This window comes from Archocentrus centrarchus, chromosome 8 (assembly GCF_007364275.1).
Source record: "Archocentrus centrarchus isolate MPI-CPG fArcCen1 chromosome 8, fArcCen1, whole genome shotgun sequence".
NCBI classification, from domain to species: domain Eukaryota; kingdom Metazoa; phylum Chordata; class Actinopteri; order Cichliformes; family Cichlidae; genus Archocentrus; species Archocentrus centrarchus.
Genome location: NC_044353.1, coordinates 13399609 through 13426822, shown reverse-complemented (window position 1 = coordinate 13426822; position 27214 = coordinate 13399609). Strand labels below are relative to the sequence as shown.

Here is a 27214-nt window from a genome sequence, read left to right as displayed (position 1 = left end):
CATATTTTGTCGCGGATTCTGTGTAAAAAGAAACCCAACTCATTAATTAAAATAAATAAAAGGCAAAAGCACAGCATGTTATCCAGAATGCTATGTGTTACAGAGGTGAGGAAGCCCCTCTACTGACTACTTACAGGCTATTTGGAATCTAAATGCTGCTTTGTTGTGTGAGTGTGAAAGCATGATTCACCTCTGTCCTTCAGAGATGTGTGCATGCGTGGTGGGTGCAAAAGTGAATTTTTCAGCCACGCTGGTTAAGTAAATGTGAAGCTGGCAAGAGGTCATGTATGGATTTGTATCTTTGCAGCTCAGGAAGACCAACTATATGTATTCAAATGTTTACTTTTTTAATGAAGATGTAATTTTATCAAGAAAAGCAGCTGTTTTTACTAAAAAAAGTCAACTCACACAGTAGATTAGTTGAGCGGGCAGGTTCTGTGTATTGAAAATGTGTAAATAACAACTGCTGGGGCTGTTTTTCTTCTGCTTCTCCAGGTATAATCTACAAAAGCCCCTTGCAAGCATTCTAACCATTTGCATATGAAAAAGATTTAGCTAATAAGCTGGCAGGAGTGGCAAGTATTATACGTTATCCTGTTTCATGCTTTCTGGTCCCCCTCCCAACCCCTCTTTCTGCTGATTTGGGCTCCATCTGGAACCAAGTGTGCCACTTCAGGCCAAAAACTGAACTGACTCCCGCCAGTCTTTCCTCCTTTCCACGTTACATTTTGTAGGCTTCTAAAAGTGATGCACCAGTTATATTTATGCGTGAGCTTCCTTAGGTGAACCCTCTATGTTTGCACACGCTGCTGAATGAAATTCTAATTAATATGACTCACACGCACCGCTTGCCTTTGTAACTGAGATTTACAACAGTCTGAATTTCTGGTGTACGATAAACACCACTTGGTTATATAATGCTGGTATGAGATATGGTGAGCCTAACGAAAACTGATCAAGCTTCACCTGATTGATGTTAGTTGTCCACGTGTCACATGCGCTGGCATCTAGACTACTCAACCAATCATGCGTTAGCGACTGCAGTACTCATTCTGCATGACCAGGACTGTGTGTGGTCAGTGCATTTGACCAGAGGGTGCTGCAAGAAAAGCTGATGGCCCAGTAGGTCTCTGATAGAGTGCAAGTGTTGAGAATGAGGGTGATTATATGAAAGCAGCATCTGTGGTGTTTAATGTTGAATAGTTTTGCTGTTTTTATTAAAGGGTCACCAGTGGTAATTACATATTAAATGCCACATGTATCTGCAAGAGTTAGAAAGACCTCCAAAGTTTAGTTTGCCCTCACTTTATAGCCACACGCTCTGATTATAATGAAAAGTGGGACGCTCCTGACCTCCACTGGTTGAAACTGGACCTGCCTGTGATTTAAAGGTGCAGGCACTCAATACAGGGCCACATGTCATCTTTTTATTTTTGTATTGACTGACCAATAAAAAGTACTTTAACTTTCAAAGTCCTGATAAAGACTAGATTATGTTTTGATATGTAAAACCTTATAACTGAAAGACGGTGTACATTTTTACCATCTACAATGGATAATATAAGTAAATATATTTCTAAAGGTGCTACTGACATGAAATTCTCACCAGATGTCAGTAACAACCCATCCAATCCACACATACGAAGAACTCGAACCATGGATGTCCATAAGTTATGTGTAGTAATGAGAAGTGATACTGGGAAAAGTTATTGAACACGCTTACTGAAATGTTGTTAATACTTCATACAAAAGCCTTTGTTGGTGATGACAGCTTCAAGACGCCGCCTTTATGGAGAAACTAGTCGCATGCACTGCTCAGGTGTGATTTTGGCCCATTCTTCCACACAAACACTCTTCAAATCCTGAAGGTTTGTGGGCTCCTATGAATTCTGAGATTTAGGTTCTTGCATAAATTTTCAGTTGTATTCAGGTCAGGTGATTGGCTGTGCCATTCTAGCAGCTTTATTTTCTCTCTCCAAAACCAACTGACAGCTGGTGTATTTGGGATTGTCTTGCTGAAATGCAGAGGTGGGAAGTAATGAAGTACAAATACTTCATTACTGTACTTAAGTAGATTTTTCAGGTATATGTACTTTACTTGAGTATTTATTTATTTTACTCCCTACATTTTTACATAGATAGATAGAAACTTTATTAATCTCTTGGGAGAGTTCCGTCAGGGAAATTAAGAGAAATTATTGTTTTCTTTGAAATAATTGCTGCTGTTCCCAGGTCTTTCTGTTGCTCTCCACAAGTGCTCCTTGGCTCTTGGGTTGTCCATTATCTTCTGATAATTCTTTTCACTCCTCTGTCTGAAATCTTGCGAGGAGCTCCTGGTCGTGGCCGGTTTATGGTGAACTTATGTTCTTTCCACTTCCGGATTATGGTGCTAACAGTGCTCACTGGAACCTTCAGTAGCTTAGAAATTTATCTGTGCCATCAGTGTGTTTGGCAACAATAAGGTTGCAACGGTCTTGAGAGAGCTCACTGGTTTTATCCATCGTGAAATGTTTCTTGTGTGACACCTTGGTAATGAGACACCTTTTCATAGGCCATTAGTTGGAACTGAACCAGCTGGTATTAATTTGCACTAAGTGGCAGGATTGCTTTCTAATTACTGACAGATTTCAGTTGGTGTCATGGCTTTCCATTCCTTTTTTGCACCTCCCTTTCTTCATGTGTCCAATACCTTTTCCCTGTGTCGTTTCTCATTATTGCACATAATTTATGAACGTCTATGGTTTGATTTCTCTGCATGTGTGGATTGGATGGGTTGTTACCAAAATCTGGTGAGAATGTCATGTCAACAGCACCTTTAGGAATATATTTACTTAGAAAACTGGAGACGTGTTCAATATTTTACCCACTGTACATATTAAGTAACCCAAAGATATCACGTCCTCATCCTCTCATCTACCAAACCTGTTTGGAACATAATCCTCTTGCTTAGCAAGTTCCCATAATAAGGGGCTTTACTTTATATGTGGATGATGGCTGTCTAGAGAGGTGAGTCATCAGCTTGAGTCACCCCTGTAAAAACACAAATATAGGCCTTCCTGGTAAAGGTTTTGAGTTTGTAAGTAGTGTGTAGTATAATTTGTTTTTCTTGTACCCTGGCTTGCAAAGACAGTTCCATTCTGTTTCAGGCAAAAGCATTACAACAGGTTAATTACACAACTTAGAAAACCTGTTTGCACAAGAAGTCTGTTCTTCTTTATCACGGAGCAAGCAGCAACAAAAACACCTCAGTCAGCTTAGGCTTCATTTAACTGGTTTATCCTTTCCTCTGAAAATGCAGTAGGAGGACACAAAAGCGTCAGTGACATCTATAAAGAGGATGGAATACCAAAATAAAACTAATAGAAAGCCAACAGACAGCGCACTGGTCATGCAGTCCTTTGGTTGTTGGCAGCGTTGCACAACTGTGACATTTTGATCCCCATCTATTTTTAAATTTACACACTTTGCATCTACAGCCTATACACTCCTATTCATAGCTCACTGGTATTTTTTTTAAGGAAGCGTTCACGTCTATTCATAGATCCCGGCTTGAATGAACACAAGCGTGTTGTGCCACGTGTGTGCCGACTGCGTCCCCTCCCTTTATTTTAAAAGGAAAAAAAAAAAACATGTTAAAAATGCGATGGTTGCGCACAGAAAGGTCAGGGTGCTGGAATGCTGTTCTACGAAGTCTTTGCTTTGTGCTGACACACCTGCAACGTGCAAGCCCTCGCAGCGACAAATCACGACACGCACATCCTTGTGTAATCAGCCTATCCATTTATTCCCTTTCGGTTGCTAACTTTCGTTAATAAGTGGGAGCAAAATGGATTCTCGTTACTGGATTTGTCAGAGAGGACTTTTCAATCACTAAACAAAAAGACAGCTATTTGATATCACCTGTCTTTGTAGTTGTGAATCGTTAATGTGAAAACTTGAAAATGTGAATTAGCGTCACTTTACGGCGCTAAACTTAAACATTAGTACTTGCATCGTGACGTGCAAGTACTAACGTGACTTTTCACAATGGATGAAAGGTCTATCTGTATCCCTGCCAAGTCAAGCCTGCTTGGTCACACCCTTCCCGGCCAACTCCCCCCCAACAACCTCCACCACCTCCTCCTGCTCTGCCCGCCATGTTCTGGAGGAGGAGATACGTGTAGTCCTGGCTTTAGCTGGCTTAGCATTAGCAACACATAGCTAGGCGGAGGCGCAACAAGCTCCTTAAACGCCCAAACAAGTACTCTGCCTCGGGTTTTGTCCCCCCACTCTCTCCTTTTGGAATTAGCTACATTCGTTTGTCGGTTTGACGCCCTTAGAGTAACACGGATACCTAAAAAGATTCTGGTAAGTTACCGTCGTTTTCAACACAGTGGAGTTGTTTTGTTTTTCTGGGGTGTCCTGTAATCCAGTTTGCTCTGGTGATGTCTCCACCGAGCACCCGTCTCGGCTGCTAGCTTGAAGGATTGCTAACTAGCTTTACATGCTAGTTGACTACCCTGACATAGAAAGTACTTTATGAAGCTAACGGGAACGATTGTGTATGAAAGTATACCACTGGCTGTGAATCTGGTTAGTGGTGAACTCCGTGTTGCATCTAGATGGTGAGTGATCAACAGTTGTTTTAGTAGACTGCTGGAGGGGCGAGTTATGTGTGGACTGACTGTCCGAACATAAGCTCTACTAGCTTTGATTCAACTTTTCTCAAAAGCCAAGATTTGATCGTCTTACAAATTAACGCTAGGCGGTGGTTAGCACTTCGGGTGCAGATATCTATGGGTGGAAAAAGTGATTACTGTAGTGTGTGTATGTGTAAAAGTAAACTTTGTCCTGGTTGTGTACTTTTCCAGTGAGCTGAAATGTGTAGTCACCGCTAACTCAATCAATGCTAACGACTAGTACTTGCCGCAAGTTTGCACTCAACTCGCTATCGTTAGCGGCAGTCCCTAAGTAGCAAGTTAGGTAGCTATTCCGTGTTAGAGTATCCTTGCGCAATTTTAGACCCATCCGTATTCTGTCATTAGCAAATGGATTTTTGACTGGAAGTGGTGTAAATATCATTGAGGTCCTTTCTAGCACCAAACGAATGTTAGCTAAAGCTACTTTAGCTGATGTGCTAACTATCGATCACGTCCATTCAAGGAAGCACCGTGATTTTAAAAAGAGCGACTTAAATTCTTTTTATTTTCCCTACCAAAACACCTGTGCCGTTATAGAGACGAGAGCTAGACTAGAGCATCGTGCTGTGACTCAGCAGCCCAAAACTTGACGTACTTATTGATTTTTTTTTTTTTTTTTTTTTTTTTTTTTTTTTTTAATGTAGACTTGACGATGTGGGCGCTGTCTGTTTACTCGCTTCGTTTCCGAGCGTCTAAGTAGGTGTTTGCAGATAATCGTTAGTGCCGGGCGTATGTTTTTTTTGGACATAGTCGAAGATGTTTGGAGAAAACCTCTCTTTTTATAGTTGCACTGAGCCCACATTTAGGTGGCTCGAGAAGATGGGCAGGGCTTACTTTATTGTCTTTATTGGTGATCAGTCACTTGCAGAGGGTGACAGATGCCACCATCACCGTCCTCCTCCCGTCCTTGTCTTGGCTTTGTCTCTTTCGGCTGGCAAGAGAGGACAAAAGGTGGGGTGATGCTTCGATCGGATGGTGGCTTCTCCTCCTGTCGCACTATCTTAGAGTTCACGCTAGTAATACTTGACTTAAAGACACTTTAGGGCTGTTTGAACAATTCTCAGTGGTTATTTGACTTAGTTTAACGTTTGGGAGATTAATCCCTGGGTCTCTGAGAAAGTGAGGAGTGATTACCTGCGAATGTTGCTTGTGGTTATAATCAGACTGTAAAGGGATTGTTAAGGGAACTGGCTGGATGCCACTCTTGCACCCAGTATCTCTCTGTCACATTCACACACAGGCGCCTGGTTGTGCAAGCCTACAATCTCCAGATCAGCTTTACTCTTTCTGTGTGACAAGGTGGACCTGTCCTCAATGCACTGCTAATCATGGTTTACCTAGGTTTCGCCAACACACACAAGATAAGGTGAATTTGTTATCATTTAAGTTGACTCACTTAAGTCAAGTTCTCATGTTTATCCTTGGAGGAGGACTGACATTCAGGTATTTATTAGGATATGAAAAACACATTCATCTACACCAGGTGATTTGAGCAGGTTTAGCTGGATAACCATCAGATCTAATGATTGGGGTGACTTTTGTAAGGGATTTTAAAGGGGTGAAAAATGACTTTTACCCTCTCAAAATTAAATGCTGTTCAGACAGTTTGAGAAGAAGCCTCAACAAGTTCCCTATTAATGCACTACAACATTCAGATTCTACAAAATCAGGTGAAGAGATGCCCCTGGGTGACGTGAATAGAGGAGAATCAGCATTTGTGCGACAGCTGTGTCAAAAAATTTGGTTTGCACTGCGCCACAAAAACATATCAGGTAGGATTGTCCTATAGATGTGGACTGTCTTCAGATGCTGCCAACAATCAGAAATGGAGGACAAGCTTATCGATACTGTTTGAGGGCAGCAGGGGCTCTTTGGTTCTATTTCACTTTTATCTAGAGACGGGAAACAAAAAAGGAGAAGGCTTGGAGAAAAGTGAGTGGAATTGTAGGACTTAATTGTAAGTTAAGAAGTGATATTTCTGTAATTTGATTCCTGCTGTCAGCTGTACTCCTCATCTTTTTGCCTGTTAGATGTGAATATTCATGGGTTTCCAATGTGGCTGTATTGATGCAAGTAATGCAAGGCAAAACTTATCACATAGGATGTGAACTAACCATAATGGGGAGGCCATCATTATTGTTCCCTTATTTAGCTGTTTCCACCTCCAGGGTAAATTTCTCTTTGGCAATAGTAGCAGTGCGCAGAAAGTTGTTGAAAGCTAGAGCTGAACTTTAACCTTTAGAGCATATTGGACATGGGCCTGTAATGTTGCATCTCCTCCACGATTTTTTCTGTCCTTCCCTCTGCCTCAGACTACACTGGAAGTATTTTGTCTACACACGTTTTGTTTTGAAAATTGACTGGTTGCTCTATGCCGCACCTGTGTCTGACTTCCTGCCCTCCTCATCTGCTCTGCAGAGAGCTGCTTCTGAAAAGTGCTGTGGTGCATCTAGCATTGTCATAAGTTGCCGTGCTCAGTTCTGGCTGTGACATGGCTACCCCAATGGGAATTAAGGGTAATGCTCGGCTCTTACCCCGTGTCGTGCCTAAACAGGGAAGGAAAGAGCTAGAGAGACGCACCCACTCTGGGTATGATCTGTCGGTGGAAAGCGGGCACATTAAGATTAAGATTAAGATAGTGTTTATTTGTCACATGCACAGTTATACACAGTACAATGCACAGTGAAATTTATTTTGTACCTGCAACCATATATACACACACATATAAATAAGAAGAATAAAAATAAAAAAGTAATTCACACTATATACTATACACTATACACACTTTTACGTGGAATTATAGATTATAAATTATAATATTTACATTGTGCAATAATGGTCCAGTTAGGGCTCAGAGTTGAGCAGACGGATGGCTTGTGGGTAAAAACTCTTCTTCAACCTTTCAGTCTTAGCCCTCAGGCAGCGGTAACGCCGGCCTGATGGGAGCAGGGAGAAGAGAGAGTGTCCGGGGTGGCTGGGCTGTTTTAGGATCTTCATGGCCCTCAGCCTGCACTGCTTGGTGTAAATGTCCGGCAGGTTGGGGAGGGTGGTTCTGATGGTCCGTTCAGCTGAACGAACCACCCTTTTTAGGGCCATGAAGTCCTGCTTGGTGCAGTTTCCCATCCAGGTGGTGATGCTCCCACGCACGATGCTCTCGATGGTGCATGTGTAAAAGTTCCTGAGCACCTTGAGTGGGAGCTTGAAGTCTCTCAGCCACCTGAGGAGGTAGAGACGCTGTCTGGCCTTCTTCACAGTGATGTTTATGTGATGAGTCCAGGACAGGTCCCGTGAGATGGTCACTCCCAGGTATTTGAAAGTGTCCACTCTTTCCACCTCAGCACCACTGATGACAAGTGGATGGTAGTCCCTCTGCTGCTTCCTGCTGAAGTCCACGATCAGTTCCTTCGTTTTGCTGACGTTGAGCAGGAGGTGGTTCTTCTGGCACCAGTTCTCCAGGTGGGAGACCTCTCTCCTGTAGGCTGTCTCCTCATTGTGGGAGATTAGTCCCACAACAGCAGTGTCGTCAGCAAACTTGATGATGACGTTGGACTCTGACATGGCCTCGCAGTCATGGGTGTACAGTGAGTACAGCAGAGGGCTGAGCACACAGCCTTGGGGGGATCCAGTGTTGAGGGGTGAGGGAGGATGAGGTGAGGTGACCCACTCGTACCACCTGTGGTCTGCTGGTCAGGAAGCTGTGAACCCACCTGCACAGGGATGGGCCCAGGCCCAGGTCCAGCAGCTTAGAGACATTAGCATACGTGGAGAGGATGGACTCATTCATAGTTTCCCCCTCTAAACAAGGAGGGAGCAGTGGTGTATGAGGGTGTCTCCAGAAGATGCAAGGCTGCTGCTTCATGTCTCCCAGTCTTTGGGGACCTGCACTGCAAGCTCAAGTGTAAAATAACTCCTATTTAGCTGGAGGATAGTAGACTGCTCATTCTAAATGAATGAACAGCTGTAATTCTTCGGTCCATTGTATTTGTGTTTTTCCCCTGTTTCTGGCTTATTTTGCTGTGAGCATACAGATCATAGTGAATACAAGTGACAAAGTCTGGTGTGTCCAAGAATCTATAAATTTGCGTAAATTATGCCTAACTTGCCTTTTAGATTAGTCACGGGAAAGTAAGAAAAGTTTTTAATTTCGTGTCAAACAGCTCAGAATTCCACCATGATGTGTTTGGGCTAATTTGGCTTACTTCATGCTGATAATGTCAACTCTGAAACAACATATTGTGCGTTCTTGCACCAGCAACTTCCGTGCATTTCGTGCCAAGCCAAGATTAAAGCTTCTCTAATGATGTTGCACACAGATTAATGTCTCAAACGCACGTTTCTTTCCCCACCTGTGTCTTCTGATATGAATGGTTTGGTGATACAAATACAATTGTTAAACACAATATAAATAATTTCATTACATTTTTTAAGAAAACTACTGGTTGTGCACTCTGCACCTCACCCATTTCCCATTCGATGAGGTCAGGAAATTTTTATCATTAACCCCTTTAGTCATGATGCAGGAATTCTAGTAGAAAAAAAAGTCCATCTTCTGAATCCATAATCTTTTTAGGTAGGAGATGTCAGAAAATTAATATTACAATACAATATATAACTATAAAAAGATGTATACAGTTGTGTACGCAGAGACTGAAGGGCTTAAGCAGTATGGCATTATTGTTGATATAATTTATAAAAAGTTGTAGCTACCTTTACCACAAGTTGATTTGCAGTTCAGCAAAGGGAATTTCTCATGTTGTTTAGCACCACTACATCACTGTTGCCAGTCCATGCTGTAGATAAGAGACCTGATTGGCTATTGCTGCAAATATTGCTGGAACTGTGATAGCTTTTTTTTTTTTTTTTTTTTTAAATGTAAAATTTATCACAACTATTCTGTGTATATTAATCAGTTTACTGGTATCTCATTGGATAAAAAAAGAATTGCACAGTAGGGCCTCATATTAGTGTTTTTGGCCTGACATGTATTTAATAGGTTATTTCTCTTCCTCGTCCTCATTCAGGATTAGTTCAACTCTGTGGCCATAATAAATGCATATTTGGCCTGTTGTTTGGCTGCAGGGCACTGACAGCCTTTTGCCTTTGCCTTCTGTTACATTATAAGGATGAATAGTTGTGTATTCTTACAGAAATCTGACAGTTTATTGGTAAACACAAAATGTAGGTTTTCATAAGATAAATTTACTTTGTCTCTCGTAAGAGAAAATCTTCTTGGATTTGTCATCTTCACATTAAAAACCACGGTATTAAAACATCACATATATTGAATGTATTATAAACCATTTTGTTTTAAAAGACGGAGCGGTGTGGGCTTTCTCCTCATCCTTAATGTGTGTGAGTCAGAGACAGACAGCCAGAAAGAAAGAGGAAGAGACTGAATGGGTGGCAGCAGATGTGTTTGAGTTAATCTGGTGCTGTAAAAAAGCAGACCCTGGACTCAATTATGTTGTGCTTACCCTCCTGTTCCACATTGGATGCTGGCAGTTTGACAGGGATGATGACAGGCTCAGTAATTTTTGACATAACTAAAACCTGCACTGTCAACATGAATATGCATTTCTGCACACACACACACACACACACACACACACACACACACACACACACAAACACAAGTCCTGTGTGCTGTCTCCTTTGGGTCTGGAGTGAACTAAGCACAGAAGGACTGAGCGAAGGCAGACTGGGGGTATCTATTGGTGGGGGTTGTTCCGGGATCTGAATGGGGGTGCAGGAGGGTGGGACGGATAAGACAGACTCTCCTCTCTTCCTCCTGTCTGCTATGGGTGAATAGGTGATTATAGCAGCAGATGTGTCATTAGGTCTGAGCAGTATTCATGTGGATGCAGGCTGAGGGGAGGAGGGTGACGAGGGAACGTTCGGGAGGTGGGGGGGGGCGTCATGCTCCATAGGAATCACGTTTCACTGGTGTTAAGTGAATTTATGGGATGTGCCAAGTTGTTTTCTTATCCTTATTTCTTCACCCTTGTCCCCTCCAGCTGTCTTTCCATGACAAGAAGCTCCCTCAGACAAATGAATACACAAGTTACACTGTATGTATACACAAAAAGAATCCCGGACAAAAATAAAAGCATTCCTGCATTTAATACAGTCCACATAGACTAATCACTTGTGTGTGAAAGGACTTTGTTGTTGGGCTTGCCTGTGCATGCCTGCATGCTTGGTATAGAGATCTGATTAATGAATAGGACAAGTCATCATAGGTCTGCCTAGAAGGAAGGCAGACAGGGAAACAATGAGCACAGAAATCCCAAACTTATTACTGAGAACATTGATAATTGCATTTGCAGTAGGGCTGCAACTAATGACTATGTTGATAGTCGATTAGTCGTTGACTGTTAAAACGATTAGTCGACTAATTGGATTATGAATCACATAATTTTGAAATGGCACTTATTTAGCTATCAGCTTTTACATTTAGCATAAGGTTATTTAAAATGTGGTAGTAAACACACGCAAATCAGGTTTGCTGCTGATATAAATTTAAAGGTCCAATTTTCCAACCATAAAAAAAAAACATATAGTACTTTTTCTTCTCTGTAAAACAAAGTTGGTACCGTTTCACCAGTAGCCGCCGTGCCGCTGAATGCTATCCGGTCTTTAAGTCTGACATCATTTCCGGGTCCAAATGCTCTTAAATAAACAGCAATGGCATAACCAATGACTGTTCACTATTAAAGATGATTGTAACATACCTTATTAACTGCAGCCACTTCCGCTATTTTCTCATCGGTAAAATCACAGCTGAGTGTGTTTTTTTTTTTTTTTTGATTTTTAGAGTAGGATCGGTGAAAACAACCAGGGACACACTGCGGCATATTGATCACGTGACAGTTTGGACTCGGAGATGGAGTTTACGTCATCACTTAACAACCAGATTGCGCATGTGTGAAGCTCACCAGAGATAGCCAGACAGGGTGACGTCTCACTCCGTTAAAAAAAATATCAGTAATAAAAAACGACTATTATCGACAATTAAATTCGTCATCAACTATTTTTATTGTCGATAATGTCGACTAATCGTTGCAGCCCTAATTTGCAGTCCAAGCTTAACTGTGTTAATGTGGCTCATAGTAGTCTGCTGTTTCATTCTTTTCAAGTTGTGGCTTTAAATGTGTGTTATGTAAGCTTTAAGTGTTTTCATGCTTAAGCAAGTTTTCATGGTCAAGAGTTTTCACATGGCACTTGGGTGTATAGGTTATGCAGCTGTGAGTCTCCACCCACTATCCATACTTGTCTCTGTGTCAGGCAGGAAGTGATTAGTAGCTGGTTTGCTGATCTTTTTGAAGCAAAGACAGAGGCGTCATCAGTCACTTCTGTAGTATTCATCAGACTGGAAATGGATCATCTCCCCTGCCACCCACCAGAGGGTGGAAACTCATTCTTACTGTTAATGCTGTGAAAGAAAAAGGTCCATCATTCTCTGAATTGGTTGAGAAATTATATTCTTTATTGAATTTATCAGGAATTAAATAAGCAAAGCTCTTATTTTGTAGATATATAGTACTTCACAACTTTATTGGACCACCTGTCGTAAAAAACAAGAAAACACATATTTTAGAAATCTGTCAAATACTTAATAATTACTGAATTCATTGAACAGAATTCATGTTTTTATATGCAAATTTGAGCACACTGGACTTCATTCACATAACAGTTTTCACATACAGTTTTCTATACGTCAGTGTTCTATTTTTGCAAATAAAGTGAAACAATAAGTAAAATTTCTCATTTAGCTCTGCTAAATTAGTTAATGGTTTTGTGCCTACTGTGATCAAATTACCTTTAGTGGGCTGCTATCAGAGCAAATAACCTTGACAATACCTTACATTTTGGAGCAATACAATACATTTGGGCTGCTTTGTGTGTCATATTTACACAATATAAGGTCAAGAAAATCCCTAAATATTGGCACCGACTGGGTGTCAGTGCCAGTATTTGAACCGTTCAGCACTCGGTGCTCGGCCTAAAAACGGGTTCAGCTCCGGCACCGCAAGCTATCTGGTCTGGAGCCAAGAACATGCGACGAAAGCGGCAGAAGGGCGTGCCTCTGCCATCTCAACATGAAGTTTTCTACTGCTATTTCACTGCATAGTGTGTATTACATGAGAAAAGCGATGCGATTTTCACGGCTGTGAATTAAGTTGGGCCCTAAGGCTGAACTTGCTGCTTTGTATCAGTTCATATCACAGATAAAAGGACGCAAAGTGCGTACTTTTCACTTTACATGTGAAAAGTACGCACTTTGCGTCCTTTTATTCATGTGCACATGTAATATGGTAGAAAAGTTTATGTTGAGACGGCAAAGTCACGCCCTTCTGCCGCTTTCTTGGTTCCAGACCAGCTAGCTTGCGGGGCCCGAGTTGAACCCGTTTTTCGGCCGAGCGCTGAGTGCGTTCGTGGTGGAAAAACGGCTGAATGGTTCAAATACTGGCACCGGAACCCCGCCGGTGGAAAAGCAGCCACTAGTGAAACCAGCAATATCACTGGCACGAGCACAGGCACCTCGGCGGTGGAAACATAGTGGAAAAAGGGCCCCAAAGGGCAAGCACCTGAAGCCTTCTTGAAAAGTTTGAGAATAGCATGAACACGCAGAGTTGGCTGTTTTGTTATTTGATCATCTCCACCATCCATTCTAGTAATTTGCCATTGTGTCAAAGTTACTGTAAACTCAAGTGAGATTATAAAAGTGGAAATAGCAATTCGTGTTCACCACACCATGAGACTTTGTATAATATGAAGGAGGTATGCATGGAAATTGCTTATCTAAGTGTGAAAGAATGAAACACGTTGTTTGTCTAGTTTCAAAAAGGAAGGCACTATAGCTGCTCGCATGATTACAAATCAGCATGATCTTACTGTTTTAGCTTTGGAAGTTGAGATTACAAGGAGAACTTCATGAAAGACATTCAGATTAGCATGTGACTTTATTTGAGGTTCAGAAGTGTAAGGTGTCTGAAATATGGCAACACTTTTTCATAGCTTATGTTAAATAGATGAGGTGTTATTGTTGGCATGCGAAATTACTTGAGGTGAGTGAAACCTGAAATTGTCTGTGTCAAGATAAGCGCTAAGATGATGTTACATTTTGAGATGTTGCAGTTACTCAGAGTGAGTTGCAAGTTTGTTTGTTTCTGTTCTTAACCTGTGTGTGTTTTTCATATTTTTCCTAAACTAACCTTTTATTTGTCTGTTGGTCTAGGTGATGGCATGGTCATGTGTTCTGCCGGCGCTGTGTGTGTGGAGATGGTTTTAACAGAAGCTGTGTTGGAGGACTCGGGAACGCTGCACTGGCCTGGAGGAGCCTTGTAAACAAACGCGCACATCCACCAGCCACTTTTTTTTTTTTTACACAAAAATATTAACAAAAACCACCGTGACGTGACAGAGGACACAGAAACGCGGCCACGCAGCACAAGCGTCACCTGAAGAGCACATTTGTAAGTTCTGGGTGCGTGTAACTCAAACGCTGTTGGCGTCCCAGCTCCTGTCCCGTGTGAGAGTGCACATTTTATTCCTTCTTGTCTGTCCCATCTTCACCGCCACCATGCCAAGCACCATCCGCCGGCAGATGAAAAATATGGTTAACAACTACTCCGAAGCAGAGAAGAAAGTCAGAGAGGCCACGTCCAATGATCCATGGGGCCCGTCATCTTCACTCATGTCGGACATTGCTGACCTTACTTACAACGTGGTGGCCTTCAGTGAAATCATGAACATGATCTGGAAACGACTCAATGACCACGGCAAGAACTGGCGCCATGTCTACAAGGCGCTCACCTTGCTCGACTATTTGATCAAGACAGGCTCCGAGAGAGTGGCCCTGCAATGCAAAGAAAACATCTTCGCCATCCAGACTCTGAAGGACTTCCAGTACATCGACAGAGATGGCAAGGACCAGGGCATCAACGTCAGGGAGAAGAGCAAGCAGCTAGTGGTCCTACTCAAAGACGAAGACCGCCTCAAAGGAGAGAGGTGAGATGGTTTTAAATTTTCAGCAGAATATATTCACCGTTCTTTCTGCAGGCTGCTTTTCTGCTCTCAGTACAGGCGTTGAAACTTAGTGAGGTTGAACTAACCACAACCTTTAATACAGAGGAAGCAACTGAGTTCAAAATGCTATCTTTGTCTATGTTACTAGATCGAACGGCTGTATTGCTAGAGATATTCTTAAGTGTAGTTTGACAGAGTTGCACCTCAGAGCTGTAGTAATTTTGGCTCTTTGCCCCTCACATCCTTTTTCTAAATAGTTGATCCCTTTGGAAGTCACTCTGTAACACTTAAAAGGGATCTTAATCACTTGTAACGTGTGCAAAGAATGCTGCTGCCCATGAAAGTGGTTACAGAGTTGATGTATTTCCTGTCTTAACAGTCTAGCATGACTTTATTCTTTCAGTGATTATTTTTATTTATTTATTTTTTCTCTGTTGCTTAAAGTCAGAAAAATGTGATTATTCTGAGTCTTGCAATTTTGCTGTATGTCTTTTAGAGTACACACTGTCTCAGGAACTGTACACAGAACACAGAAAAGGTTTTGATTGCAATTGCAGTATTTCCAGGATTATCTTAATTGGCCTGTGGGGAATTTCTTTGTCAGCCTGCTTAATCTAAAATATTCATTTTGGCACTTTAAAATTGAAAACACTCGAAACCCTGATTCTCGGGGTAATTCTGGTAATGGACTTCCTCTCATTGTGCTGGGTTTCGTGGCTCCAAAGTCCTGTCACTGTGGTGTCTCATGCTTATTTGTCTTGTCACACTTAATGCTCGAGGTTCTTAGCTCAAGTCAAGCTGATTGATCATATACTATTACCCTTTGGTCCTGCTAGGTCTCAGGCTTTGAAGACCAAAGAGCGTATGGCCCAGGTTTCCACAGGGAGCAGTCATATGGGTTTTGGCCGAGGCTCGTCTCAGCCCAATCTTTCCACTTCCTACAGTGAAGAGTATGGCAGATCAGAGGGGTCACCTGCTTCCTACCATGGCTGTGAGTACTGGATTATAATTACCCATAGACTTAACACATAAAGAGGTCTCGTGCCATTATGTTTAAGCAAAAAAGTCACGCAGTGTACTCGATTATTGTTACTGTATCCGAGTTGGTGTAACTTTGGCCTACATCCTGAAATCTGCCCCTCCCCCTGTTCTGTCTCGCACTCCTGCATTCCTTAGTTCTTTCGCTCCCACACACACACACACACACACACACACACACACAGACAGAACAGGAAGAAGAGCCCCCCCCCCCCATCATCTTTTATCCACATGGTAAAAGAATCTGCTCCCCTTTATAGTGATGCACTCGTTTCTCTAGAGGCTGCATGACAGTGACAGTGTAGCAGAGGACACGGAGACCACTAAGGGTCAGTTTTATAATATCTTAGAACTCTTGTCAAAGCAGGAAATAATACCTCATTCGTTCCTTGATGTAGAGTAAATAAAATGCAGGATTGTTCATACATGGCAACATCTTTTGGTGATAAGTAATCATTTCCCTGGATTTTCTAAACTGAACCAGTCACTCTTTTCCTTTCACACTCTGACCCCAGTTCTTTGTACACAGCAGGATGACTGTGGGTGTGTGTTTGTTGCCATGCATGTGATTTCAGGCTGCACAGATTTTGTGTAGCATCCCGATGGAGTGTACACTCAGCCCTCATTTATGGCCCTGTGTGTACATTATGTTTGAGTGCATGGTTCAGAGGGGGAAGCTTCAGGAGCTGAGTCATCAGTGTGAAAGCTGATGGAGGGTCTGGCCAATAGGAGTTAGGCTGTGGGAGTTGCTAGGGGAGATTTTTGGGATTCCAGTCGAACTTTCCGAGTATTGTTGTCCAGACAGAGTGTGAATAAATGGCCATGTGAGACTAGGTGTTAACCCGGCCCCCAATGTCCAAAGCAGCTGAAACTGGCCAAGATTTGCTTTATCCTGGGCATTTATATATATATATATATATATATATATATATATATATATATATATATATATATATATATATATATATATATAGATATAGATATATATATATAGATATAGATATATATATATATATATATATATATATATATATATATATATATATATATATATATATAGATATATAGATAGATATAGATAATATAAAAATTAAATTGCTGATTTCATAAGTTGATTTGGCTTCAGGATTGCCAGTCTTTTCAGGTGAACATCAAAGTGTAAATACAGGAGCAGCATTTAATTTCATCACTTATCTTCTGTGGCTGTTTCTTATGCACTTGAAGAGTGCACAGTCCACCAGTGCCTGGCTTTATTTCCAGCATTTCTGCTGGTAAAGTCTATGAAGAAATAATTTAAAAATATACACTCTAAACATTTTATTTTAAAAATTACTGGACAGGTTTTACAGAAACTTTATTATTTATTATCAGCAGTGTAACACTCATTTTACCTCATGGGCCACATACAGCCAAGTTTCATTTCAGTGGCTCAGACAAGTCAAACACTCCATCTATCCATCCATTAATTTATTTTTCCTTTTGCCAGTTGTCTGCTTCGCAGAGGCAGCAGTCTAATGTGGATCAGTGTGGGCAGCTTCAGACTGCCTGTCTACTTGCATCCCCACGCTTCTCCCATTCATGGTGGACCACAATGTTGTAGACTGAGTGGTAAATCGACAGCTTCACTTTCACGAATCAGAGCTTTCTTCACCATAATAGGTCCGATACAGTATCAGTGCAGATGCCATGCAAATCCATTTGTTCCTCTTCCCTCACTCATGAACAAGACCCTGAGATACTTAAACTCCTCCACCTTGGGAAGCAACTTGTTCCAAGCTTGGATTAAGTATCCCACCCTTTTCTGACTGAGAACCATGGCCTGACTGAATTGGCAGTGCTAATTTTCACACCACATTCAGCTGCAAAGTGCAGACAAGATCCTGAGACCACCAAATCCAACACCTTCCACCATCCACCCTTTGGCTGCACCTAGAATTTTTATCCACAATAAGTGACAAAAAGAAGGGCTTTGTCAAGTCCACCAGCTACCACTGTGGGTATAGGAATCACAACCATAGTGCGCATGTGCCAGTACCTCTGTTTCCAGAAAGTAGTGATTTAGCTGTTTACACGGAGACGGAGAACTGCTCCACTGTGGAACCCGTTTTCAAATTTTCAGGGACTCGAAATGGTGTTGTTGTGTAAACGACAGGCCAAAACGCAACAAAACTTTGTTTTCACCTGAAAGTGTTCTCGTGTAAACGGGACCTAGAAAGACAGGAGGCAGCGTCTGCAAGAATGGCAGCTGTTCATGGTTCTCACACTTGAGTAAAGTCAACCATTCACAGCCATTAATACGATCACTTTTTTTTTCCATGCCCACGTGCTTTCTAATCTTTTACACACATTTACACTTTGAACATTTCAGAGAGCAACTTGCCAAAGTGTCCTTGGGCAAGACACTGATCTTGCCCAAGGACACTTTGGCAAGATACTGGAGCAGCCAGGTTCCTATTAGTAGATGACCCCCCCTCTACCTCCTGAGCTACAGCCACCCATATTTCAGCCCAAAAACCAGTTCCCCTTTCTTCATAGCTGGAACTGCATGGTGCTCATGCAGCCATAACACAGTTAGATGTCTTGGCTTTTGTGCGTTTGGAATATCATTAAAGTGGTGTGGAGATGCTAAGATAAGAAATTATATACCTTTTTAAAAAACAACGATAAGAGGCAGAGGAAAAGAAGAAAGTTGAAATGTTTTCTGCTAGCAGGGAAAGAGTTATCTGTAACCTGTGCCAGAACATTTAATTATCCATATATGGTTCATTCCCACAGTGGTCGGTAAGGAGCTGGTATGTTTCAGTTGGCTCTCAGTTTTTGTTTATTTGTCTTTCTGTTTTGTGGCAGCTCAGTGGTGTTAAAACTGTTCTTTTTCAATTTCTCAGCTGACAAGAACAATTTTCTTTTGCTAGAAGAATGCATAATGTTTTTGAATTTATGACATAATGGTAAATATGCAAGCGTCAACAGGTTGCCTCAGCACTCTTTAGAGAAATATTGCACATTGTGTTCTTTAAGAGCTAAAGCTTTCAAAACATTGAGCTTTTTTCCTAATTCATCCGACGTAATTGTGTCTGTGTGGTTGTGCTGTACCTGTGTTAGCTTTGCACAGCTGTTCTAAGGCAGTCACGGCTCAAGTCCCAGCTAAACAAACACACCTTTACCCCGCTCACTTTCCCAGGAGATGCAGTCTGGAGACAGGGCAGCAGGGACATGGGTTCGATGAGGAGCAAGAAAGGGAACAAAATGAGAAATGTGGAGACTAATCTGGTTGCAGTTAATTATTAAGAATATGTACAGGGCTGTGCTGGAGTCTTGCATTCTTTCTGCAAATTAATATTGACCTAAGACATACAGAGTCATGAAGGACTATCTTAAGGGGATTACATCAAAGGACCAAAGCAGCTGAGACCGCCTAAAGCCAAGTACCTAGAAAAACTGCACGAATGCTGATGTGTTGTTGTTTACTGCATCTGGGTAGTCCCAATTTGAGCACTCACAGACGCTCCAGACTTTGACAGTGAGACAGCCGCAAGCATTTGTGCACTGGGATGTGCCTCAGAGTATAAAATTCATAGGGTTGTGATTTTAGATTTTTCGCTTGTATTTTATGAGTTTGCCCTTTCTCTGAGTCTTTATAGTTGCAGACTTTCCACAGGGATTTGTCGCTTGTTCTTTGGCAAAATTTTCAACCTGAAACCATGATTGTCCTGCCCTAACTAAAGGTACAGTACGCAGAGAAAATCTGCAGTTTGTCGACAGGATCTTGTTACCGGCTGTTATGGTCATTTATAGCATGCTTTTAGAGTTGTTTGTATTTTTCAGTCAAATGAGATTTACAAATGCTTGTGGCTTTGTTGAATTTTGGTAGCCCATTTGAATTAAACCATTCGAAGTTTGCAGCTGTTCATTGGATTATTTGTTTAAGCTTCCTGACTTCACAGTGGGCACTATTAAATGTTGCTGTTGGTCATTTTTATTAGTAATGCATAAATGAGGCTTCTGTGACTTCCAGTCAACAGAGCATTGCTTAATCTTAATGAGCTTAATCTGTTTTCATATTATTGGCGATCAGGTTTCTTCAGCCTGGGTCTTTTTATTATAAAGGAGATGTCTGTGTTTGTGCCATCTTCTCATAATGGAAACATTTGATGCGGTGAATTGACTGTGTACTTTTATAGATAACTTGCTGATGTGATGTGTATTAACAAAAATGTCTTCACAGAGTAGGAGGATGTTAGTCAAAGTGTGAAGTTTCAAAGTTAGTTGTGTCAGAGGGTGAAACTAAGCTTGAGTTTTTCCACACATCATATTTGTGTCACTTGTGTTTTTGTTTTGTTTTTTTGGCCTTAAGGTTCAACAGCAGAATTTACTGAATTGAATTTACTTTTTTTTTTTTTTTTAATGCGTTGTTCATAATGGAGGAAACATTACTGCGTATGAATCATCATGTAGAAAATCATATGTTAGGCAGAACATCCAGGTTACCGTACGCATATTCTTTGCACACCCACAAGATTCACAGAGAAATAAAGTCAAAAGAATGACACGGCAAGAAAAGTCAAAAATGATGATAGACAGTGTGGTGGTTCCCATGGAAACAACAAGTTTCTGTTTCCACGCTCAGGCGGAGTCACACTTTCATGTCAATTGAAGAAGACAACGTAGGCTACTGTAACGAGTGTCTTTTTATGCTGTTTTTAGTGTTTTTGTTCTAGCCAGCTTGTGTGTGTGTGTGTGTGTGTGTGTGTGTGTGTGTGTGTGTGTGTGTGTGTGTGTGTGTGTGTGTGTGTGTGTGTGTGTGTGTGTGTGTGTGTGTGTGTTTGCCACGTGCAATGTCTGCGTGTTGTGTGATGCCACATGGCCTGACTTAATCCAATAAGCTGAACGGACCTATCATCCCTCACAGGCTCATTGAAGACCCATGATCACATGCACACACATACACACGCACACGCTGTACTTTCTATTCAGGCTAATAAAATGATAAATGAAATGTGTATTACTATTGGACAGTGTGTGATTGCATTTATTGTAGCAGCAGTCTAAAATAGTGAATCCTGACAGCTGGTCAGTGACATTATATGTAACAGTGGTGTCTTCCCACATGGAAGTAATATTAACATACATTCTGAATTTGCTGGTTAGCCACGTCGCCAAACGTCGGTTCAGAACTGGAACAGGCCAGACCTCAGACCAGCGGAGAGGAAGAGCTGCAGCTGCAACTTGCTCTGGCCATGAGCAGAGAGGCTGCAGAGCAGGTACACACACACACACACACACACACACACACACACACACACACACACACAGGTCCATGTTTGTCATTTTCTTCTCATTCTGTGCTTATTTCTAGTTAACGTACTGAAATTTGGCACCAATTAATGATTATTTTGCATGATGATTATAATTATTTTGCAGTAAATGAGATTAGTAGTACAAAAAGTATCTTTAATTGAGCACCACTATGAAAATGTCATGCTGACAAGAATGAGATCAGTTACAGTGTGTGTGTGTGTATTTAGGAGGAGCGCATACGCCGAGGGGATGACCTGAGACTACAAATGGCCTTGGAGGAGAGTAAGAAAGAAGGTCCAGGCTCTGCAAAAGTTGCCAAGAAGAAAAAAGAGGTAAAAAGCACATAAGCGTGGTGACTGCAGTGACTCAGTTATTCCATTATTGCTCCTGAAATAGTCTTGTCTCTCCCGATCCCCTTTTCCTGCCTGACCCTGTCTGCTCCTTCAGTAGCAGTAATGAAGCCACAAACTGGCAGCAGACTGCTGAGTTTACTTGTCATTATTCTGCCTGAATAACCTCTTGGCTGGAGTTTGAGGGCACAACGAGATAAAGTGTTGAAGACATGCAGTTGAACGACAGTACTTGAACAGTACTCGTGCTGTGGAAGATAATGGCCAACGGATTGTCTTTCCTACTTTTCCTGTTTCATCTGTTTCTTCTATATCTTTAGTCATCCCATTTGTGTATTTCCTCTTTTGTCTCTGTGCTTTCGTTCATTATTTTCTTAACCGTGGACTCTCTTTTTAGCCACAGTCATCTTTGATGGATCTAATGGATGTTCCTGAGCCTGGTGCCAGCGCTGACCCCTGGGGTGCGGGGGCTGGGGCTGGGGCTGGAGCTGCCGCTGCATCAGCAGACCCATGGCAGCCTTATGGTATATTCACACACATACACAGTCTCATTGGGAAACACTGTCATTGAGAAGAGTGTGTGTACGTGGGCGCTTGTCTGCTTTCCACCTGCAGCTTGTAGGACTGCGACTCATTGTTACATAGGAATGCTGCTCCACTGGACCAGCAGCATTACTACACTGAGAGTAGGAGGGGGGAGAGGAGGAAGATACTGTGAAGGGAGGGAAGCAGGCTTGGGGAGTAGGATATGCAATGCTCCACTCTCATGGTGAGGTTACCATGAGAGAGGGAGTCTGCATATGGATAGATTAAACTAAAATGAACATTTGTGGTAATTACTTGATTTAATTCAGTGTTACTTAGTCTCTGGTTTACAGGGTTTCCCCCATAGAAGTTGTTGAAGTGTTTAAGGAAGGGCCCAATAGTTTCTGTTGTAATATAATCACAGCTGGAATCACACGTGAGAATTTTAGGTTATTATAACACCAATTCTTTATCGTCCTAAATGAAGTCACATGGTCCCTCGCAATCCTAGTTTTCTGTAAAATGTACCAAATCGTAAAATTTAAGGGATCTATTAGGAAATAACACGAGTAGTTTTAGTTTACCATCTTTTATCTGTTTTATTTTCCGTTTTCCATTTTTGTTTACCATTCAATCTGGATTCTATGCAGCAATCCAGTGTTTACATGTGCTTGAAGTAACGTTAACAATACAGAGCTGTTGTTACTTCAGTGGGGTTATAAAGGATAGGGTGCTCGATGGCTGGCATATTGAATGGATGGGTCAACACATTAAAATCAATCCACCCTCTCTTTTATTTACGCTCTATCCCTCACTCTGAATCTCTCACCCTGTCCCCAGGATCTGCCCCTAAGCCAGCAGCTTCAGTGGACCCATGGGGCACTCCTGCTTCTGTTCCACCCATAAAGAGCAGTGATCCCTGGGCGCCCAACTCCACTCCTGCTTCTGATCCATGGAGTTCTGCAGCTGCCCGCCCCAAACCTTCCAACACAGGTGACCATTAGGAAAAAGCTTTTGTTTTTATTTCTACAGCAGTCATTACATTCACCAAACACAGCCAACTACCTAGGTGGGTGCACGTTGCCACTTAGTGAATGATAAATTTGAGTTGGGGAAGTATTATATGGTCTAATTTTGCCAGTTTTTAAGGGACATGCAGTCAACTTGAAGACTCAAATTCACAACAGGGCAAATAGTACACAATAAACGTATGTGTTCTTATTGTCTCTTTAACCAAAGTATTCAGTCATTCATACTTGTATTGTCTACTTCCATTTGTCTTTTTATGTATCTGCTGTCTGTTTGTGACCTTTGTCTACTCTGTGTATTCTTGTCTCTGTGCATTTGTGTATGCATTTCTCCTTTCAGGTAGCTTTGACCTGTTGAACGCATCCAATGGTACGTCCAAAGAAGACTTCTCAGAGTTTGACAGCCTGCGCTCTTCCTCCTCTGTCCCCACTGGTACTCACCCTGTCTTTGTCTCTCTAATGACACGGAGTCTGTGTTGTTTTTCTTCATTGTCTGTCTGTGCAGACGCGATGTTTCTGCAGGTGACAGACACACACATGTCTTGTGTTTGTATGTCAGTATCACCAGACTGGAGCAAAGACACCACTGGAACCACTAAAGTCATGTTTTTACGCTGATCACTAAAAACTGCAGTCAAATTCGGCAGTAATTATGTCAAATGGTGGTGGTGGTGGTGGGGCAGCTGTTTGCTCCAGTATGGTCTCATATCACTGTGGTGTAATCTGGGGACAGCTTTTGAGTGTAGATGGTTTAATATATTATCAGACCCAGTTTAAGGAAACTCTCAGATAAGGTGGGATTCTTTTCAAATCTGGACTTGGGAATCTAAATCCAAATCCTACACTAATACAGTGAAGGGGAAGGTGAGAAAAATGCTCAATTGAAGCAGCTTTCTGCAGAGTGGATAGTACAAGTTTTATCGCTTGAATCAGCTCCAGCTGAAATCTGCAAGATATATGGGGTGTTGTTGGTCTGTCTCATCTTATCGTGGGAATTTCTTAGATCTGCTACATTTCATTTATTTTGTGGCAGCAGTTTTCATCTTTGACATTTCCGTGTGTGCGCGTGAGCTGTTGCTGGCAAGCTGGGCTTGAGTGCATTAGTGAATGTCTGCACTGCTGTCTGTCTGCTGCTACAACAAACAGCCAGGCTGTCTGCCTCTGATGTCCTCTCATAATAGCATCTTTTGATCATTTTATTGCATCAACTCAGTTTCATTTTACTGTATATCTGAATCTGGTTGCTCATGTTCAGATGATCACTAGTAGGTTGGCGACTCTCAGGAATCCAAATGAACATCAAGTTTTTTATTTATTTTTATTAAAAAAAAAAAAAAAAGTATTTTTTTCCTCAAAAAGTATCACTCTTAACTATCACAGATGCCCACAATTAATTGACCTACTTGGTAGGATTAGGTAAGAAATGCGTAATGCTCATTCAAAGAGCGGGCCATTCCACCTGTAAAACACGACTACCTCTACTCTCATTCTTCAGGTGATTTGGGCATTGCATCTTCTGTCCCTTCCCAAGTCAGCCTGGCAAGCAGTGGCAGTCTGGACCTCTTTGATCCCCTTCCCACCTCAACATCTACTTCTGTCATCACAAACCCAACTAGAAAGACTCCCGAGTCCTTCCTGGGTCCCAATGCTGCCCTGGTCAATCTAGACTCTCTGGTCACCAAACCTGCCCAGCCTGCACCAGTTGTCAACCCATTCTTGGCTTCAACAGGTGGGAAAGCAAAGAGAATGTATGATAATGGTGAAATCTAATATTTTCTATGTACTAGAATTATAGACTATATGTAATCTGCATTCTAAGAATCTTATTTTTGTGTGTTTGGGATGCGCTCAGGAAAACTGCTTTTTAAATGTTTGCATTTAAAGGCGATAAATCAGTTGAGTCTGAAGTATTTTAGCCTATTCTGAGTGTTATATATAATGTGCATGTCCATTTAGCAACTAAGTTCATCATAATATATTAGTAATGTTTTCTGCATTTGCCCCCCCCCCCCCCCCCCCCCCCCCCCCCCGCTTTATTCAGGTGGCTCTGCTCCAGTGCTGGCCAACCCCTTCCAAGTCAGCCAGCCAGCTCCCCCCACCCTCAACCAGATGCGCGTCAGCCCGATGCCCGCTGGCTTTGGCAACGTGGCAGAGCCCATGAACCTCTCCTCCCTGCCTGCTCAGCCCATCGCCATGGTCCCCCTGGCAGGTATGGCCCCCATGGGCCACTCAGTGCCTGGAATGGGTGCTGTGGGAGGGATGGGAACGAGCACAGGGATGAGCGCGGGGATTCCAGCCTCCATGTCCATGCCTCAGCCACTGATGAGCATGCCCCCCCAGGCCGGGACGCAGAACACCGGAACCACCAACCCTTTCCTTTTGTGAAAGGATGATGGGGAGGGACACTTTGGAGTAACCCTTCCTTTCTCTTCAATTTTAGCCCCTCAAGAAGCTTCAAAACGAACAAGACGTCTTATCCCCATTATCAATTTATAACCGACTCCAAGCCAGATCCCAGCCTGGCCTTCTCCTACCTTACCACACTCCCCGATTCCTTTTTTTCTCTCTTTCTTTCTGTTCTACAAGCTGCCTAGTTGTGTGTTCTATACTGATCTATAATGATACTGTTGATGACCACAAAGAGTTTGCATCTGTCCACAGACTTTAAGAGTAGCATTGGTGTTTACAGATTTTCCATTGAGGAAGGACTTGGATCCAGTCTCTCCTCCCTGTCCTTCTCTCATTCACTTCTCCCATATTTCTTCCCTTTAGGACTGTTCCTCTCCTCTTCTGTGGTGGAGTGACAGGAGAGTCTGACTGTACTAATGCCAGGATCTTATCTCTTCACTAGAGCTAATCTTTTATAAGCCCTGTCAGCTGGTGTGTGTGTGTTTGTGTGTGAGTGCACATCTCAGTACTTCTACACTGTGTATTTTCCAGTGAGTCTACTTCCACTCACTGGAGTAAAGATGAGAGATGGTCAGATGTGTTTATACTCTGCGTGTATGTGTGTGTTTATAAAGCAGGAATTTTGCACAATTTTTTGCTTTTATTTTAATTTTATTTCTTTCTTTCTGCGACTGTTGGGCTCACCGTTACACCTTAGGGAGGAAGTCCAGCCACTAAAACAGCTGAGTCAACACACACACACAGGTGCACGCACACACTGCCTCGGCTCTCAGTGCCACTTGATCACAACTTTCATCTGGTCACTTCCCCCTAACCTTGGACTTTTTTTTTTTTTTTTGGACCCTGCACATGAACTTTGACCTCAGTGGTTCACAGGAATAACAATGAACAATTCTCAGAGGGGATATAACGTTTTTTTTTTTTTTGGTGTGTGTGTGCGCGTGCGTGCATGTGTGCTCACATGCAAGTGTACTGTTATTGCTCAGATACTAACTGCTACATGTTGAGGTTTCCCCCAAGTGTTTGTAGTGAAAAGATATTAACTGTGGGGTGGCATCAGTATTTTTGCTATCTGAATATAAGGATGCAGTGAGGCATCATGGGACAGTTTTTTTTTTTTTTTTTTTTTTTTTTAAGCTTGTTTCTAGGGTCAAAGGGAAAGGGATATGTGTGTGTGTGTTTGCAGGAAAAATACAGTTAGCTTCCAAGAGCATGTTTTCAATCTGATAAGTGGAAACTGACTTAGAAGTCTCTGAACTCAAAACAAGGAGCAACTTAGGCATCAGCAGCCTTAAGAGCGTGTGTGTGTGTGTGTGTGTGTGTGTGTGTGTGTGTGTGTGCGTGCGTGCGTGTGCGCGCTCTACCGAATATCAAGGAGTGTTACTAATTAAGAAAAAAAGGGTTAAAAAACATGTTTTAAAGGGTACATCATACACTTGGAGTTGTGGCAAGTTTATCGCCGACTGAACTTGCTGTGGCTAATCTATCTACAAGATTACATTACCTAGTGGATACACACACGCTCTCTCTCTCACTCACACACACACACACACACATTCTCAAATGGGGTTGTTCCAGGATCAATCTATTGATAGCACAGGGAATCCCACAGCTAACAGCAGCGAGTCATGTCGCGTAAACGTGCAGTTGTTTTCTTCTGTCGGTTACTTTTTTTTTGTTATTTCTGTTAGGTGTAAGTTCATAGCCAAGCCTATCAGACCTTTGGAACTGTGTCATCTTTATTTTCTCTTTTGTCTGTTTTATTTCTGTTACTCTAGGTTGTTTCACCCTATGGGTAGGCTATGTAATTCTCTTCTCTTAGAAGCACAACTGTTACCAAAGTCATAGCGACTGTGAT

The 27214-nt window shown here is 42.1% G+C and overlaps 1 protein-coding gene across 2 annotated transcripts; it reads left to right on the top strand.

Annotated features, from left to right (window-relative positions):
* Positions 1 to 4100: 4100 nt before the first annotated feature.
* epn2 (epsin 2) lies at positions 4101 to 25497 on the top strand. 2 transcript variants are annotated; one of them, XM_030735659.1, is made up of 10 exons: positions 4101 to 4347; positions 13918 to 14690; positions 15545 to 15699; positions 20895 to 21007; positions 21272 to 21376; positions 21792 to 21918; positions 22760 to 22912; positions 23288 to 23380; positions 24443 to 24676; positions 24989 to 25497. In XM_030735659.1, the coding sequence occupies exons 2-10, from the start codon at positions 14263 to 14265 to the stop codon at positions 25330 to 25332; spliced, it is 1752 nt and encodes a 583-aa protein (XP_030591519.1). In that variant the 5' UTR covers positions 4101 to 4347; positions 13918 to 14262; the 3' UTR covers positions 25333 to 25497. The 2 variants fall into 2 exon arrangements, with proteins under 2 accessions (XP_030591519.1, XP_030591520.1); XM_030735660.1 differs by lacking the exon at positions 23288 to 23380.
* Positions 25498 to 27214: the final 1717 nt, after the last annotated feature.